General features: G+C 38.7%; 1 protein-coding gene across 1 annotated transcript in view; it reads right to left on the bottom strand.

Moving 5' to 3' along the window:
- Positions 1-310: 310 nt before the first annotated feature.
- Positions 311-17,998, bottom strand: part of TNNI3K (TNNI3 interacting kinase) — a 307,803-nt gene continuing 290,115 nt past the window's right edge. The window contains 2 exon segments of the mRNA NM_001204855.1: positions 311-833; positions 4,387-4,466. Coding sequence (NP_001191784.1) covers positions 757-833; positions 4,387-4,466 — 157 coding nt within the window. The 3' untranslated portion in view covers positions 311-756.

Genomic DNA, 17,998 nt, shown 5'->3' on the forward strand with positions numbered 1-17,998 from the left:
TTCTCGAAGGCAGTAGGCACTTAGGTATTCTCCCACCACATCGTGCAAAACTCTAGTATCAAAAAAATGGCAGGTTTGCATGCATAGGCTGGTTTCATAACTGACCCGATAGCATCTATGACCTCTTGTTCTGACACAACAGGTTACCTAAGTAGATCACAGAGCACTTGGTATGACATGGAAAGGGGACTAAATTAGTGCTATATTTTTGCAAGCTTCCTGACCTAAAAGTTGCTACTGTTTTTACCAATATGGCTGGAAAAAAAATATACTCAGCGGAAGTCTTGTTGAAATAAAATACACTCCTAAATCAATTTTCTATTTCACCAAAGAATCTTTAATCACACAGGTGAACACTAGAAGTAACATAATGAGAAAAGAAAATGAACAATGTTCTAAGAAATAAACCATAGCTGTCAAACACAAGTCTACATAATTCAGCCCAGGAAAACATAATTATTATCTGTCCACCACAGACTTAGGCTCCATCTCTAAGTAACTATCTAAATTTTTTTTTAATTTACAAAATTAAAAGCAATTCATATATATTCCGTCTTGGTTCTTTTGCATATTATTCTTTAGGCACAAATCCAAAGTTTGCTAATAGTGGGGAATTAAATAGGACCAGTAAAAACAAGCCCAATTTAAGGAGACCTTTGAGAGTAAAATGTTATAGTTGGAAGCCAGCTTGCCGTGGTTGGAATCGTTGCTGTCAGTTTGGGGAAAAAACTCTCCTTAGGTATACGCCGAATGCTGTCAGCTGCTGTCCTCAAAGCTGCTACTATTTCGGCAAGAATGAAAATGCATTGGGCTCATGGGATCGGATACATAGCCTGCATCAGAAAAGAAGTTCAGTTGTTACTTACTAGTCTTTCAGTACATCCCCGAATTTTTTATAACCAGCCTGAACCAGGCAGGTCTTCCAGATTATGTGAACAGAGAATCTGGACAATGGTTGCTGGTGAGTGGTTGCAAAGCACAAGCAACATTTACAATGAAAACAGAGAGCTGAGACCAGGCAAATATGAATGATGAATGTCTAATTTGGACCCAAGCTGGCCAGGTGGCATTTTGGGTTTGGAGTAAAGAGGGGTACAGCTCAGGCAGATGGCATGTCAGGATGGCTAAAAGCACAGGCTTTCATGTCAGGCAAATCTGGGTTTAAGCATGGATTCCACTACTTGCTGGCTCTGTGACTTTCGTCAGCTTAACCTTTCTATGCCTCGGTGTGTTCATCTGTAAATGGGAGAAACAATAGCACTTATTCATAAGGTTAGCAATGCACCTAAGACAATTAGCACTGTCTGATACCCAGTGAATGCTAAACAAAAGATGGCTATAAAAAGGAAGGTAAAGAAAAAGGAAAGAGTCCAGGCGCAGTGGCTCATGCCTGTAATCCCAGCACTTTGGGAGGGCCCAGAGAGCGAATCATGGGGTCGGGAGATTGAGACCATCCTGGTCAATATGGAGAAACCCCATCTCTACTAAAATACAAAAAATAGCCGGGTGTGGTGGCACGTGCCTGTAGTCTCAGCTACTCAGGAGGCTGAGGCAGAAGAATCACTTGAACCCGAGAAGCAGAGGTTGCAGTGAGCTGAGATCGCACCACTGCACTCCAGGCTAGCGACAGAGCAAGACTCCTTCTCAAAAAAAAAAAAGAAAGAAAAAGAAAAGGAAAGAGCCTTTCTCAAACCAGATGGCTTTGTTTGTTTTCTTCTCCCTGGTAGCCCAAATTTTAAAGGTACATAAAGTTCTTAGGTCTAAATACCAGTGGCATTTGATGCCCTTTGAAGCAATAGCCTTGGATGTGTCCAGAGAATGAACCTAGTGGCTCACGATCAGGCCACTGTCCGAGAGAACCACAGGGCTATGTACAGGGAAGCAGTTTTCTTTTCACTGTGAAGCAAGAAAGCCATTCATTGCTTCTGTGAAAGTGAGTACATTTGTCAATAGCTATTGCTGCTTTTGCTCCCCTTTGATAGCTGAGTTTTCATAACCAACCCAGTCATCTGCATTTTCATTAAGACATCTAGCAATATGCAGTTGGATCGAAATATTTATTTTCATAAGAAAGGTCTCTTGTTAAAATATCTTAGGTAGCGCATAAACTCTCTTAAGAGAAAATGCCACTGATAGTGATACTCCTGTCAACTGGTCTCTCTCACTCACCTCTTTTGGGACTGGCTCTGGTCAGATGTGAGGAAGGTTATGATGGGGGACGATTTGATGAGGGGCAGTAGGGTACGTATCAGCGGATCTAAATTCTGTGTAGACTAAAACAAAATCTACCTTCTATAGCAAAATATTTTCTGTATCCAGGCTAAAAATGAGACTTCATTTCAGGCATAGATAGATGCTTTCATAAGCTTGTAATACTTTTATGACCACTATCAGCTTTCTAACATACCCCATGCAATTTTACTGGCCTGTGATGTTCCAGTGCCTCTTGCCCCACAGGACTCCAATGGAAATTTGATTGTGGACATATGTCCCAAAAGGGTGTGTGGGCTGTACCCTCAGGAATGATCAGCAAATCAGTAAGGCGTTGAGGCTAGCATTTATTATTGATGCCATTATTGCCAGAACGTAAGAACAGATGTGTCGGATTGTGGACCTAGTCAGTTTAAGAAGAACTCAACTGAAATTTGACCACAGCCTTTAGGAAAAGACTGAAGCAAGTCTGCAAGTTTTGTTACTTTAAGGTAAAAGGTCTCAAGTACAGAGAAAACAGCTATGTGTTTCATTTTATCTCCATTTTCGAGCTCTGCTCTTTGGCGGCAAAGCAGGGGGAGAAGAAGCTCATAAAATTGCTGTTATATTGCAATCAGTTTATGAAATAGAATAAAGGGCAATTAAAGGGTTCTTTCTTGTATGATGTGATGCTCCTAATGGGAGATATCAAATGTATCTTCTTTGTTTACAGGTACTCTCACTCCATCCAAACACCCTCCATGTTTTCTTTCATCCCTGAGACAGGTATGCATAGGAAAACCCAAATTTTGCATTATTACATCACATTTGTCTTACTTCTCCATCTTGGGGGAATTCTTCTGTAAGAAACAAATTAAGTTAAAGAAATGCTTCATCTTGAAACCTTACCACGAAAGGAAAGACTTCTGGTCAAAGCACATGTTTCAAAGGATGCCCTATGTTTTGTGGTTGTGAAGTTACATCTGTAAAGGTTTGAAGAAACGATATTATATCTATTAAAAAAATGTGAGGATGTGACACTTGGAGTGCATTTTCCCCTCAAAAGGATCTGTTACTGGACTGGCCAATTATGTTGTAAAGCTGATGATAAAAAGCACTCATCTGCATTCTAGACACGTATTGGGAGTCAGAAGCACAAAATTTCCCTTTTTTAAATGTGCCCAAGTAGTTTGTCTGCTTCTATTCAGAACATATATTTTTCTTTGTTTCTTAAAAGGTTTCTAATGCCTTAGGTAATGAGTCTCTGCAGATGAGGTGAATTGGTGAGGATCCCAAAGCCGAAGGTCTCCCAGGTCTATTGCCCCCTACCCAGGCTCACATCATCTAATTTATTATTTCCCAAACCCAGCTCTTATAATAAATCTGATCTCTTTAACTGACAGATACTTTTTCAGTCCTTCAAATAGTCAAAGGAAGTTGCAATGGATAAATGGGCCCATTGTGCTAAAATTTCAATTAAACATAGTGCCTCTCAGGCTTAAAGGTTGGTAAAAGGACATCCCAGCCCTAACACATTGATATGGCAGCTGATGATAAAGGCAATTGTCCATCCTCTGGCTTCCAGGGGCCTGAAAAAAACTTTGTTAATTATTTCAAAGAGCTTTATTAATTCTTTCTGAAGAAGTCCTGTGTAAAATGGATCCTATCAAACTGTCCTCTCATCGCCTCTCCAGCTGTTTGAAGGAATGGCTGGATTTGCATTTTACCCTTGAGTGCTTGGCTAAAGGGGAACAGCTCTCCCAACATATTATGTAATTGTGAAAATTCATCTCTTGTTTTTCCTCTCCCTACCCATACACACTTAATGTGGGGCTTAGAAGCAATGGACTTAATAAAATGTTGACAAAGTATTTGGAATATCATGAGAGGAAGGAGTTTTTTTAAAAAAAAAAAAAGTTGTACTTTTTTCTATGTACACAAACACATACAGGCACTCACACATAATCACACATATACTTACACACTCATGCACACTCATACTCACACACACATTATTAACCTTAAAGGTAAATGAGTTATAAAAGACATATAAAATCAAATTTTATACTTTTATATTTTTAAAGCATCTGTCATTTTGGATATTACAATATGTAATGTTTTCTCCCTTTTTATCAAATAGACCTTACCTTTCTAGGGATAGTTTTCTTAACAAACCTAAAGAATCTGTCTACTTACCATATTTGTCAATGGGTGTGTATTGAAGACTTCTTTTCATCTCCTCCAAAGACAGACCTTGAGAGGAATATTGTCCAGCACTGGAAAATTAATAAAACACATAGTTTCACAGTGTGGTGATCTGATAATAACATTTTTATAAACACAGAATTTTTCCACTCAACATAGATCCCAGAGAAATGGCAAAGTGATACAAAGCAGCTTTTTTCTTAAAAGTGACTAGTAGGGGAAGAGTTCAGAATTATTTGGTTCAAGTCATATCCAAGTGTGAGTCCTGGCTCTTAAGCATAGGTTACAATTTCTAGCAATATAACCTTGGGTATGCCATCCTTTCTGAGCCTCAGTTTATTTATCTGTAAAATAGGAAAAGAACATAAATAATTTCCAGTTTGTGCTGGTAATCCTTACTAAAAAGAACTAAAACAAGAACATTATTATCTTAGTAATAGTATAAATAAAACACATCCCAAGAAGTATTATTATTATTATATTATTTTTATGATAATGATAAGATATAGTGATAATATTCATTGCATGATTCTTTTGTGTTTTTATATACATCACTTTACATATAATATAATATCATTTCCTTATTTTATAGATAACAAAACTGACACTGGAACAATTAAGTAACTTGTCATGTAGGTTTGCTAATAGCTTATCCAGCATTCAAATCCTCGTCTTTTAGATTCCAAAGCTGATATGTTTATCTATTATCAAATATGAATTTCTTAATGATTCCTACTCTTTATTGATCCTTCTCCTTTCTCAAACTGCTCCTTCTTTTTTGCCAATTTGGTAAATGGGGTCACTTCCTTCCCAGTTCATCTGACTCAAAACCTGAATTTATCAGAATCCTCATCCTAACATCGAACTACATCTGTCAGTTAATTATATATCTATAATCTGTCTTGCATCCATTCATCATTTGTCATTCTCAAAGCAACTACCCTAGTTCCCCCCAGAACTTCACCATGACTTAATTCTCCCAGCCCTCAAGCCAGTTCTTTCCATTTCGGTTACCAGTATCACATCATTCAGTTACCTTGAGCCAAAATTCTTGGAGTCATCCTCGGTAATAGCTTCTTTCTCTCACATTTCTCACTCAATTCAAGTCCTTTTAGCTCTGCCTCCAAAATATAATCCTAATCTATCCATCTCTCTCCAGCCTCAAGGCCTAGACTAATCTTTTCCTCTTTGGGATTTTGCAGTTTGCCACCTAATTGATCTTCCTGCTTTCACTTCTGTCTCTATATAGTCCATTCTTTGTATATTATCTAGGGTGATCTTTTAAAAATATAAACAGATTACATCATTCACCTACTTAAAACTTTTCAATGGCTTCCCAGTTCATTTGGAATAAAATACAAATGCTCTACCTATAAGGTTCTTGTCCTTCCTACTTCTCAAACTTCAACCCATACCCCTCTCCCCATCTTTTGCTAAATGCTTCTTTTTGGCATTCTTTCTGTCTCTTGAACCCTCCAAGCTCTTTCCCAATTCAGAGCTTCTGCATTTGTTAACTCTGCTTGCAATGCTCTTCTTAATAAACGCAAATCCCCTTTTGCTGAACGCTTGCCCTGCCTTCATCTATGACTGCCTCCTCTGCCATTTAGGCCTCAGTTCAGGCCTGAATGGCAGAGGAGCCAGGAAGAGATCCTGGCCACCATTCTGAGTGACTATTCCTCTGCCCATGGCCACTCTCTATCACATCACATCACTTTATTTCCTTCTTTCAGAACTATAGAAAATTATCTTGTTTATTTATCTGTTTACTTATACACCCTCCATATTCTTTCCACACAATGAGGGTGGGAACTTGTTTCTCTTGTTCCCTGCTATATCCTCAACACTCAGAACAGTGCCTGGTACATAAGAGAAGCTTAACAAAGAGTTTTTGGAGCATTTAATAGAATTAATAGATCCTTAAATGACATTCTACCCCCCAGTCATTCAATACTCCCCCCAAAGGGTCTTATTATAATAAAAGCCTTACCACAGCATTCCCCTGCAATTCCCCAAGCCGATATATCAAGTCCTCTATAGCCCTACTTGGGTCTCTGTGTCTTGTATTCTACAATTCCTTAACTTTTTTTTTGCCCAAGTTCAAGCCAGACTAACAAATTGAATTTTGCAAACATTCCTCAATTTTCTGTTCTCTATGACTATGGCTGAGCTGCTCTCACCTGCTTGCATATGCCTATTTATCCCTGACAGGAAGCAGTATAGTGCTATGGTTAAGAATGAGCATTCTAGTGCCAGACTCCTTGAATTTGAATCCTGACACCATCACTTACTATCTTGGCAAGTTATTTAACTATTCTATACCTCAGTGATGCAACTATAAAATGGGAATTATAACAAGACTTAGCTTATAAAGTTAATCATGAGAATTAAAAGAGTTAACAAATTTAACGCACTTTGAACATTGCTGAAATTTAGTAAGCACTCAATAAAGGTCCAACTCAAAGTTGGCATCTTCTTTGAAGCACTCTTGAAAACTCCCAGTCAGAATTAACCTCTTCCTCTTCCATACCCCTCTAGAACTTGATAATTCTACCACAGTACTCATCAGAGTCTGCCTTAGGGTAGAATTATCTGTACTTGTATGCTAGCGAACCTCATTACACAGATAGCTCCTGGAGGTCAGAGATTATGTCTGACATCTTTAGATTCCCCACAGGGGTTAGCCAGTACTCCGCAAATACTTAAAAGAATGTTAAATTAAATAAAATGAAATTATTACAAAATGTTCATTTGGAGACATCAGATTTTCCTGAAAGCTAACATCAGTTCACACTGATTAATTCTTTCTACCTGCCTTAAAAATGACTGCATCTTTGGCCTCACTTCCTTAAGCTATAGAGTAGAGATGCCATTTTTTAGAAGAAAGCAATACTTAAAAAGAAGACAAAGTATTGGCTTAAATGGGACATAATGTGTTCTCAATTAACATTAAATATGGCAATAGAATGTCACTCAAGACGTTTTTCAAAATACAATTTCCCTTATTAATATACCTAACTTCTTTAGAACTCTATCTCCTTTTAAGAAATGTACTATACACAGTAGTCTTGGCAACACAAGATAATAGGAAATAAATATTTTATCACCAAAATGGCTATCTGGTTTCTTCTGAATAAAAGCTCATATCCAAGCTGCTCTGTTTGTTCAGTTGCTAAATGCAATCCATGTCAAGGGATTTAACCTTTTTGCCCAAGAGATACCACATAGGCTGGCTCCAGATGCTGTTCTAGGATGACAGACAGATGGAAGCCACCCATGCCCAGGTCAAACAAAACAGAAGAAACCAGACCCTGATCAATGGAACTAGCTGTTTCCACCCATGTGCATCCAGACTTCAGCAAGCTTTTCACAGATGCCCGATTTAGAAGATACACCAGGACCTCTATTTGCTGAAATTGTGGTCAGTGAAAATAAGGAACTTACAGTGATGCAGCTGCCTCAAGAATTCAACAAAAGTAAATGCAAACTAATGACAGGTAAGGAAAGCACTCAATTTTGCAAGTATTTCAACGTTGCTGGTCAACTAGGTAGTCTTCTTTATGCTAAAAAGATGATGATATATATCATAGATAGCCATATATATGAATTATTAGTTCCTATGTGGGTAATTTAGTAGATGTAAAATGAAATTTTATTTTATGAAAAGAGAATAACATAGTCTTTAGATTAGTTTTTGCATACTACCATGTTATATTAGTATATATTATTTTAGTGCTAATTCAAATTAGCTCCATGATGTATACATAAATATAAAAATTATCATCAGTCACTGTTTTTATAAAGGTGCATTAGGATATGAATAATTTAATAAAATGAAGAACAGAAACAAATTTTTTAAAAAATATTTTTACTAATTAATTCATGCTTTAGGGGTATAGATGTCCCAGTGAACATCTGCCAATTAGACCAGTTCATGCTTTAGGGGTATAGATGTCCTAGTGAACATCTGCCAATTAGACCAGTTCACACTCAAATCCACAATATGTAAACTGTATTTTGGAGTGTGCATGCCATTTAGGCCATGGCTTGTCAGAACAAACTAGCCTGTTTGCAAATGGTCACATTGTCTGTGAATGAATTAATGCACCCTGGGTAAAGACGGGAACCAGGGCATTTAAAACTAATGACAGAAGAGTTAAGAAGAATGGGAAAAGTGCTAGAAGATAATATATGCAAACATAGACTCAACTCCCCAAAGCAGGAGTAAGACAGCCTACAAACTAGGCTAGTGAGTTAATGTACATTATAGGCAAAGCTTCAGAAAGGAATGATTTAAACAGAAGTTTTCCGCACTCTTAGAAAAATATTGATTACTAGGAGCTACCATGGATACATTAAGAAAAGAAAATCGTTCTAGATTTACTTTATTATTTTTTTGGTGAAGATAAATAATAAGGGGAAATCAATAGGCTAGAACATACAGCTGGATTCTAGCAGAGTGTTGGACAGAATTACTCCTGACTCCTTTGTAAGTAAGAAGGGGAGATCTGTGCCAGATGACGAGTGGTTAGATTGAATTGTGACTGACCGAATATCCACAACTGACACAGTCTTCAAATGGTGAAGGCATTTCATATAGATGACATTCCCACAGGGTCAAGTTGAGCCTTAGACATCAACAATAATTAAAACAAAACACAAAACACTGCATTTCCTAAGATTAGAACTGTCCAAAAATAGATTGAATTGTTCTAGTAGGGGATACTGTTCCATCCCAGGAAGTCTGTAAGCTAAGGACTGAAACACCTCTTGGCTCCAGGTGCTGTAGAGGGATCCAGGCACCTACCTGGAGGTCACAAGATGTGACAAGTGACGTCCCAGATTCCTCCATTTCTTACATTCTGTGATTCTTTTTTTGTTTGTTTGATTTGAGACAGAGTCCCTCTCAGTCACCCAGGCTGGATTGCAGTGGTGCAGTCTCGGCTCACTGCAATCTTCACCTCCCACACTCAAACAATTCTTGTGTGTCAGCACAAGAGTAGCTGGGATCACAGGCATGTGCCACCATGCCCGGCTAATTTTTTGTATTTTTAGTAGAGATGTGGCTTCATCATGTTGGTCAGGCTGGTGTCGAACTCCTGTTGATCCATCCACCTCAACCTCCCAAAGTGCTTGGATTACAGGTGTGCGCCACAGAATTCTGTGATTCTTTATAAGGCATTTGTGAATCATGTAAACTTTGAGAAGCTAGCTTTGGCATGTTGCAAAGGCAGAGTGAAATTACACAGTCCCCATTTAGGCAGGAGATTTTTAGCTTCCTTATCTGACGTGTCCAACATTTGGTCAGGGCTGAATGCCTGATTTTTGCATACGTACCACAGCATATCTGGCTATACGTTACCACTGTTACTCAGCATGCTGTTAGTAGCTTTTGTCTAAATATATTTCCTTTGAAATGGTAACTGAAACGTGCTATATGCCTGAAGGAACCATTGCATTTAGTGCTCCATTTCAAAGGAGGAACTACATTTCCATTTAAGATGAAGCAGAGGAAACTGTAGAGAAACCACTTTCACATAAACTCATCGTTAAGGATTTGAATGACAGGTTGTGTAAGGCTGGCACTAGGAAATCCAGAGCTGCTTAACAAGAATTCTTATATAAAAGAAATTTGTAGAATATTCATGTTGCAATGCTTACAGGATAGAGAAGATACTCCTAAAACTCTATGTAATTTAATCCAAAGAGATATATTGTTAAGCAAGTCCCAAGAAGAAATATGAAAAATAATGTCTGAAGAGACTGGGGAATTCTGGTGCCATCTCTCTAGTGTGGTGGGACCAGGCAGTGTCACAATGAATCCAAATGGCCCCATTTAGAGCCTTGAAAACAGACAGTGTTGTGGCTTCCAAACTACAGCCTGCCAAATATTTTTGGTATTGGAGCAATGAATCATGGTTTTGGCTGTGGGATTTCATTAATTCTCAGAATATTTGCTAGTGCCACAATTGCTTCTGACTGAATTGCATTCCAAAGAAGACTTCAAATGGGTATGCAGTCCAAAAGGAATCATTTTTTTAGAATCACATTCTTCTGAGTGTGGCTTTTGCAAACTTGGGAACTTTGATTTGGTGAATTATAACAGACGTATACTATTTTACATGGCTTGAAAGTAAGAGTGAAATTAAAACAATTAAATAAAAATAAAGAGACCCAGAACATTATGTTCTACTATGATACAATAATAATAATTTCTTATACTTGCAGAAGGCTTTATAGCTTGCATATACTTTTCTATCGATTAGCTTGTAACATTTTTATAAAACCCCTGTGTGGTGTCTGGGAAGGAATTAATTTCACCCGGGTTTTGGGGATGCAAAGTCAGGCTCAGAAAGTTTGAATGACTTGCAGAAACCCGCAGAGCTAGCCAGAGGCAGAAACTGAACTTGAACAAAAGTTTTTCAGACTTTCATTCCATACTCTTTCTACTAAAACACACTCCATTTAATAATAGCACATGTCAAACTACTGTTCAGTTACCATTTCGGGAGCGCACTGAATTACAGGGCTGATAATAAGTTAAAGGGTTTTGGATTATTTGCACATAAAGATGAACACTAAATTCTTCTTAGAGAAACATCCCTTATAATCAGAGCAAAATCAGAATCAGCTTTCTCATGTTTGCTTGATCTTTAAAAAAATACTTTCCTTTATCCAACAATTGCTTGTTGTTACCTTGCTATGATGCTAAAACATGAGACACACATGCACTAAACTTTCTAAATGAGAAATGTATTATTCCTCTCAACCCTCTGATCTTGTGTAAAATTTTCTAAGCTGCATGCATGGATTCATCTTCCTAAACACAGTCTGGGCTATGTTGAGCAGAAAACCATTAGGTTATTAGTGTGATTAAAGACTTCAGGCAAAATTTTCTTCCATTCAAATTGGTCCAATTAGTTTTTATGCAGCTAACAATGCCCTCAGGCTACCTGTACTCTGGATGATTTAGCCATTTGGATTTTTAATAAGGCAACACCATTTAAGGCCTCACAAGTTTGCAAACATGTTTTGTGGTTTATTGCTGTCTGTCATAACAATGTTACCTATGTGATAATATTAGCACAAAGATCAATTCCATATGCACACTTATCCCCTTCTTCAAGAGGAATATCTCCAAGTTAGAAGTTATCTCTTATACTCAAAAGGAAACACATACAGTAATACTTAAACAGAATTTCAGCTATTTGCCCCAATCTAAGGAACTAATACAAAGAAAAGGTGGAGAAACAGCTTGCTGAGATGCCTAATAAAGGTGTTTACACTAGGATAATAAATGCCTTGCCATAGAAAAGGCTACTAGAGTCATCTGGCTCATCCTTTTGGCATTTAGCTGAAAACAGATCTATTTAAAACAGATCTGTCAGACGGGGTAAATGCCTTCCTATGCTTTGCAGTGTCTTTCCATGCAGCCCACATTTCGTCTTAGCCCACCTTTCCTCTGGCCTAAAGAGTAAGATGATATTTCTATTAGAGACAGGAATTTACTTGGCCTAACTTTGAAATGGTCCAGTCAGACTCTTATGAATGACCATTTGCTAATTTATCAGTTAAGTTCAATATGTTTATTTATTCATGGTTTCATCCTGGCTGTTTTCAAAGCATTATTTTGTTTTTGTCAATATTTCCTACTTGACAATGTCCTAAATCGAAACAAATTTATTGCTCCCATTACAGAGAATGGGCAAGTGCCAAAGCATTTAATGGGGCCAGAGGTCAGTGCAAAATATCTCTTTCAGGAATATCAAACCCATCAGTTTTTTTTCAATGGCAAATGTCCCCAGGCTATAAAAGAACTGAAAGACTTGGCAACTAGGTCATGGTTCTGCTTGAGCCATTAGGCAAATATCCAAGGTCTCAGCTCCCCCCATTTTTAAAGGAAAAAGCAAGTAGGCAAAGAATTATGAATAAGGAAAAATGCAGTGAGAACTTAAAGTGTGCATTAATTCCTTGATGGCTCATAAATTATTAATAGGCTCAACAGTAACCTAACAACACTACCACCTCTCAATTTACCTAGTAATTTAAGCAGGTATAAATGAGTCAGCTGTACAAACCATTAGGAGGCAGACTTTGCATGCCTTGACTGCTAAAACTGAGGAACATACTCTATAGCAAAATCTTTCATATCCCTCACCTTCTATACTATCATCCAGGAAAAAAAAAAAACAACTTTTTGAGTTCTTGGTAGCATGACAGTCATAAGGCCCACTCCTCACTTCCTCATTTTCCCACCTACCATCTTACCAGGAAGGAAACTGAGGCCTTGAGAATTGAAATAACCTATCCCAGTTCATATAGCAAGGTTGTAGTGAAATCGAGAATATAACCTCGAATTCTGATCTTCTAGTTTTATTTGATGATTTTTATTTTTATTTTTAAGGACAGTAAGAAAACAAAATTGTTTCATATCTGCTAAGCGTCAGGGACTCTACTCGATACTTTACAGAACTTACAAAATTTGCCCCACCTAACAGCCCATTTTATATATGAGGAAACCAAGGCTCAGAGAGTCTATGTCTTATCCAAGATAACCCAGTTGTAATTCAAACCTAGGCCAGGCAGTTATTAAATCTTTTCCAACTTAAACCTGTTGGCTCTAGAAGTGATTCTCAAAGTTATGGCTATATCCCTATCTCTCTCCCTTTTTCCATGGCTGTTTATCAAACACAATGCCAGGAGCTGTGCTATATATTAGGAATACAGACATGAGTGTGATGGATATAGACCCTACCCTCTGGGGTAAATAGAAATGTAGACACCTAACAGCTGGGCACAGTGACTCATGCTTGTAATCCCAGCACTTTGGGAGGCCAAGGCAGTAGGATCTCTTGAGGCCAGGAGGTAGAGGTTGCAATGAGCTGTGATCCTACCACTGTTCTCCAGCCTGGGTGACAGATTAAAACCCTGCCTCAAAACAAGGAAAAAACCGATAGGCATGTACAGGTAAACTTCAACACAGGAGAAAGGACATGCTCTGACACTCTCCTTATACAGAGAAAATGAAGAACAAGCCCTGGTTCACAAGGGGTGGGGTCATCCAGGGATAGAGCAAGGCAGGGGCATGTGCAAAGACTTTGGAATCAAATGGCTGAAGTGAATATATGAACTTTCTTAAGAAAACTTTTCGTTTAAAAACTATCTTAAACATAAAGAAAAGTTGCCACAATTACACAGTGTTTATTCTTCTGAACCATTCGAGATAAGTTGACAATCTAATGCCCATCATCTCCCAAATACTTTAGTGTGTTTCCAAAATAAAGACATTCTCCTACATAACCACAATGCAATCATTTGATTCTTCCATCTACCCTCAGACGCCATTCAAGTTTTGCCAATTATCTCAATAACGCTTTTTATAGCAAAAGAATCTAATTCAGAATCACATGCAGCACTGAGTTGTCATGTTTCTTTATTTTCTTTCCGTCTGAAATGGTCTCTCAGTCTCTACTTGAATTTCATAACCATGACATTTTTGAGGATGACAAGCCAGTAATTTTGCAGAATGTCCTTCAATTTGGTTTTATCAGACGTTTCCTAATGATTAGATTCAAATTATGCATCTTTGGAGGGCAGTATCACAGAAGGGATGTTGTTTCTTTCATTGTGTCCCATCACATTTTGATTTGTCCCATTATTGTGCTGTTAATTTTGATTACTTGATTAAGTGATGTCTGATAGGTTTCCACATTATAAAATTACTCTTTTTCTCTTTGTAATTAATAAGTATTTTGTGAGGAGGTACTTGGAGACTATATAAATATTCTGCATCTCAGCCAAATTTTATTTACTTCTATCACTTATTTATATCTATATGAACTTATAGTTACAATTTTATTGATGTCACTGTCCTCATTTATTTTGATACTCAAATTAGCTCATAGTTGACCACCTGGGATGCCTTCGATGTATTCCTTTGATATGTCACCATCTTTCTTTGTATCTCTCTTCTTTCTGGTTCAAGATGTTTCAGGCTTATTTTCTTGTTTTGTACCTTCCTTGTGTCAGCCTTAAAGTCTGTCATTTCTTCAACTGCCTTGTTTCCTTTTGGTAAATAACAGTATTTGGAAATGAGGATCAAGGTGCCAGGTGTGTTCCTGTAGTTGAAGTGCTGCTCCTCCCAGGCCCTTTCATTTAGCAGGCACAGCTAGAGCATATGCATGAGCATACATAGGTGTGTAAACACATTAAGACTTCACTCTGTCAAAGCATAAGTTTCCAGCAACATCTCCAATTCCAAACCAACAAACAGAGTTGACTCTAGTTTTCATTCTCTCCATATTCACAACACCATTCTCTGACAGCGAGAAACCTAGCTCCTATTATCCTAAATATATTTACGTATTTGATCATTGTCCCTGAATGTACAAATCTCTCATTGCTGCTGTACCCTTTCCCCACTCCAACACACACACAGATATCCTCCTTTACCCACAAGGGCTCCAATATCCCACACCCATGCAGAAGGCTTCCTCACTCTCATGTGTTCTGACACCTACCTGCCTATTCCCCACCTGCCTGCCCCAAGTGGGTCCGCTCCTCACTTACCTGGGGATCCAGCACTCAGCACTGTACTATGTCCCTATGCCATGCCCTCGTCACCCTGCTCAGGCTCCAGCCCCTTGCATTGGGCTGCCTGCCCACATGTACACCTTCTTCACCACCCTTATCTCCAACTTCCTTCCAGCAGGCACTTTCCTGTGCCCATGTCCTTCTTAGCCTGCATGGAACCACAGTGGCACTACTCTGTAGGACGTCCTGCTTACCATGCTTGGGCTCTGGCCTTACTTGAGCCACTGTTCTCTCCACCCTTCTCATACATACTGTTCTTCCTGGGCTTCGATTCTGATCTCCTCTGCCAGGGTGCTCTCCCACGTGACTACCTTATTTACCATACTTAAGCACTACCACCTTGGCTAGGCAGCCCCAACCTCCTGTGGAAACCCTTTCCTTCTCCCACTTTTGTTCTGACACCCTATGCCAGGCAGTGCCACCCACCACTCCCATCTACCACATAGACATTCTCCACACCTTACTTGGACTCTGACATTCTGCTCCATATCCACTGGGGAAGTCCACCTTACTCAGCCCTGTCTAATGGTTTTGGACTAAATCATCCATGAAGGGAAGAGATAAAACAGTAACAATGGTGAAAATTTTAAAATGCTAATCAGATTATGTCACCTCCCTGATTCCAATCCCTCAGTGGCTGCCCAACACATGTAGATCAACACCCTAACACCCTGTCCTGGCTGATAAAGCCCTCATGACCTGGCCTCTACCTACTTCTGGAACTTCATCTTGTCCCTATCTGCCCTGTCTCCCCTCCCTATCCACCATAGTGGCTTTCTGGTTCTCCTTTTTGCTCATGCCTTATAAATCCCACATTTGCTCTTTAGCTCTGCTGAATGCATTTCTCAGAGTATTCTTATGGCAGGCTTGTTTTTGTCATTTACCACTCCATCTAATCTTGTGTTTCCTATTTTCTACTATGCCTTGTTTCTCAGTAAATATGGATTAAAGAAATGATTGATTGAATGAATGAATGATGTTTCCTCCTCTGCAATTTTATTCATGTTTATCTTTGTCTGTTTACTCTGATACTTTTTAACAAAGTTTGTGGTCATTGGTGAACCTCCTTTCATTTCTTTAGCCACTACTCAAGGATGAGCCTTATGAGTCTCCGTGTGCCTGGCACTTCACAAAGCACCTGGCATGGGCTAGTAAAACTGTTTACAGTGACCTGAAGGTAGCCTTCATATTTTTCCACGAGGAGATGGATTTCCAATGTATAGAGTTTTGGGGCTATGTGACTTGAACAAATATAGATTTTTATGCTTTTAGAGCAGGCAGGGATCAGCAAACTTTTCCTGTAAAGGACCAGACAGTAAATATTTTAGGCTTTGTGGACCATATGGTCTCTTGCAACTACTCAACTCTGCTGTTTCAGTGCAAACACAGACATAGATAATATGTAAACAAATGAGTGTGGCTGTATTCCAATAAAACTTTACAGAAACAAGAAGGGAGTTGGATTTACCCATGAGTTGTAGTTTACCAATCTCTTCTTTAGAGTGTCAGATAAGTCCTATACGTGTTGCTCTCCTAAGCTGCCTTCTACCTTTGGGCCAAACAATGATATCTCAGCGAATGTAGGATCTCCATTCATCTTAGATTTTCATAGCTTCTCCTAGGAGAGGAATGTTAAAGACTAAAATGCCTGAGCTAATGGAAAACAGAAAAAAATACCCAATTTATATTTATTTAGTGTTTACCACATATTAGACATGTAGAAATTGCATTCTCACGTCACCTTCATTGCAACCTAATGAGGAAGATGATATTCTTATTTTCATCCTATAGCTGAGAAATCGGAGACTTGGAGAGCTCAACCAACTTGGCCAAAGTCACAGGTTATAAGAACCGTAGAACTTGAATTTGAACTCAGGTCCATCTGAGCCCAAGCTTTTAACCACTACTTTATACTCATGGCCACTGAGTAGTTACATAAATAAAAATCACAAAACCAATATTATTGATGGAAGATAAAAGCAGCAACCAGATTGGAGCCTACAGAGCAATACATATTCTTTTCCCCTTTTGGATTGAGGAAAGTTCAGAGGCCATCTTTGTTGATTTTAGATCTCTGGGCTCCTTTGTGTGAATTCAGATCCCTGCAAGAAATTCCATGTTCCTTTGTTCTTTATGACAAGCCAGTCTGCATGGGAAGGTTTTAAAACTCCCTAAACTCTTTGAACATGCAGAACATTGATCTTCACAAACCATTTGAAATACCCTAAGGAGGTTACAAAATTTCAAGCAATTTTTTTTTTTGTTTTGTTTTAAGCGAATGTATACCAAACCTCTGGGACCCTTTGCCTCATCACACAACACCAAAGCTTTCCTCTCCTCCTCTGTGTATTCTTTGCTGTCAGACCCTGAATAACAAAATGATATTATGTAGCTGGGGTGCCTTGTTCTCACTGAAAAGCTCTTCTCTTGCCAGTAATGTGGGGGTTCTTGCCCCACTCTGGTGTGATGTGCTGTGATACCTCTTTGAATCCTGGGGCAACCCAGGGTTTGACATTTCCTGCTGGGCCAACTGCTGCTCCTGGCTTCTGTATTGACAAGACCATGACTGTGGATGCTGTAAGAAGTTCTCTGTGGCCTTCTGCACAGCCAGACCTCCATGGTCATATTTATATTGGTATTTATTAAGCTTTGATATGTGGCACACCAGAAGCACACTTCTTCAGACTAGGAGTCATGCTTTGTTACTTATCTCTGTAGACTTGGCATTTGGGCACAGAGTTTACTTGCAACATTTATTTTAAAAATAAATTTGGTTGAACTGAGCTCCCGGTCATTTCTTCAGCCTCATCTGTCAGACTCAATGTTCTATGCAGGTTGGCCAAGTGGTCAGGGACTCAGGGTGTGAATCAGACTGAGCCAGTTTTCAGTCTGGGCACCTCTACTTCCTAGCTGCTGTCCTTGAGCAAATTTTTTACCTTCCTGTTCCTCACATTCCTTTTTGTACCATGAGGACAATAACAATACTTATCACATATGTAGGTATTTGCGAGAA

The sequence above is a fragment of the Pongo abelii genome, chromosome 1, assembly GCF_028885655.2.
Source record: "Pongo abelii isolate AG06213 chromosome 1, NHGRI_mPonAbe1-v2.0_pri, whole genome shotgun sequence".
Classification (NCBI taxonomy): domain Eukaryota; kingdom Metazoa; phylum Chordata; class Mammalia; order Primates; family Hominidae; genus Pongo; species Pongo abelii.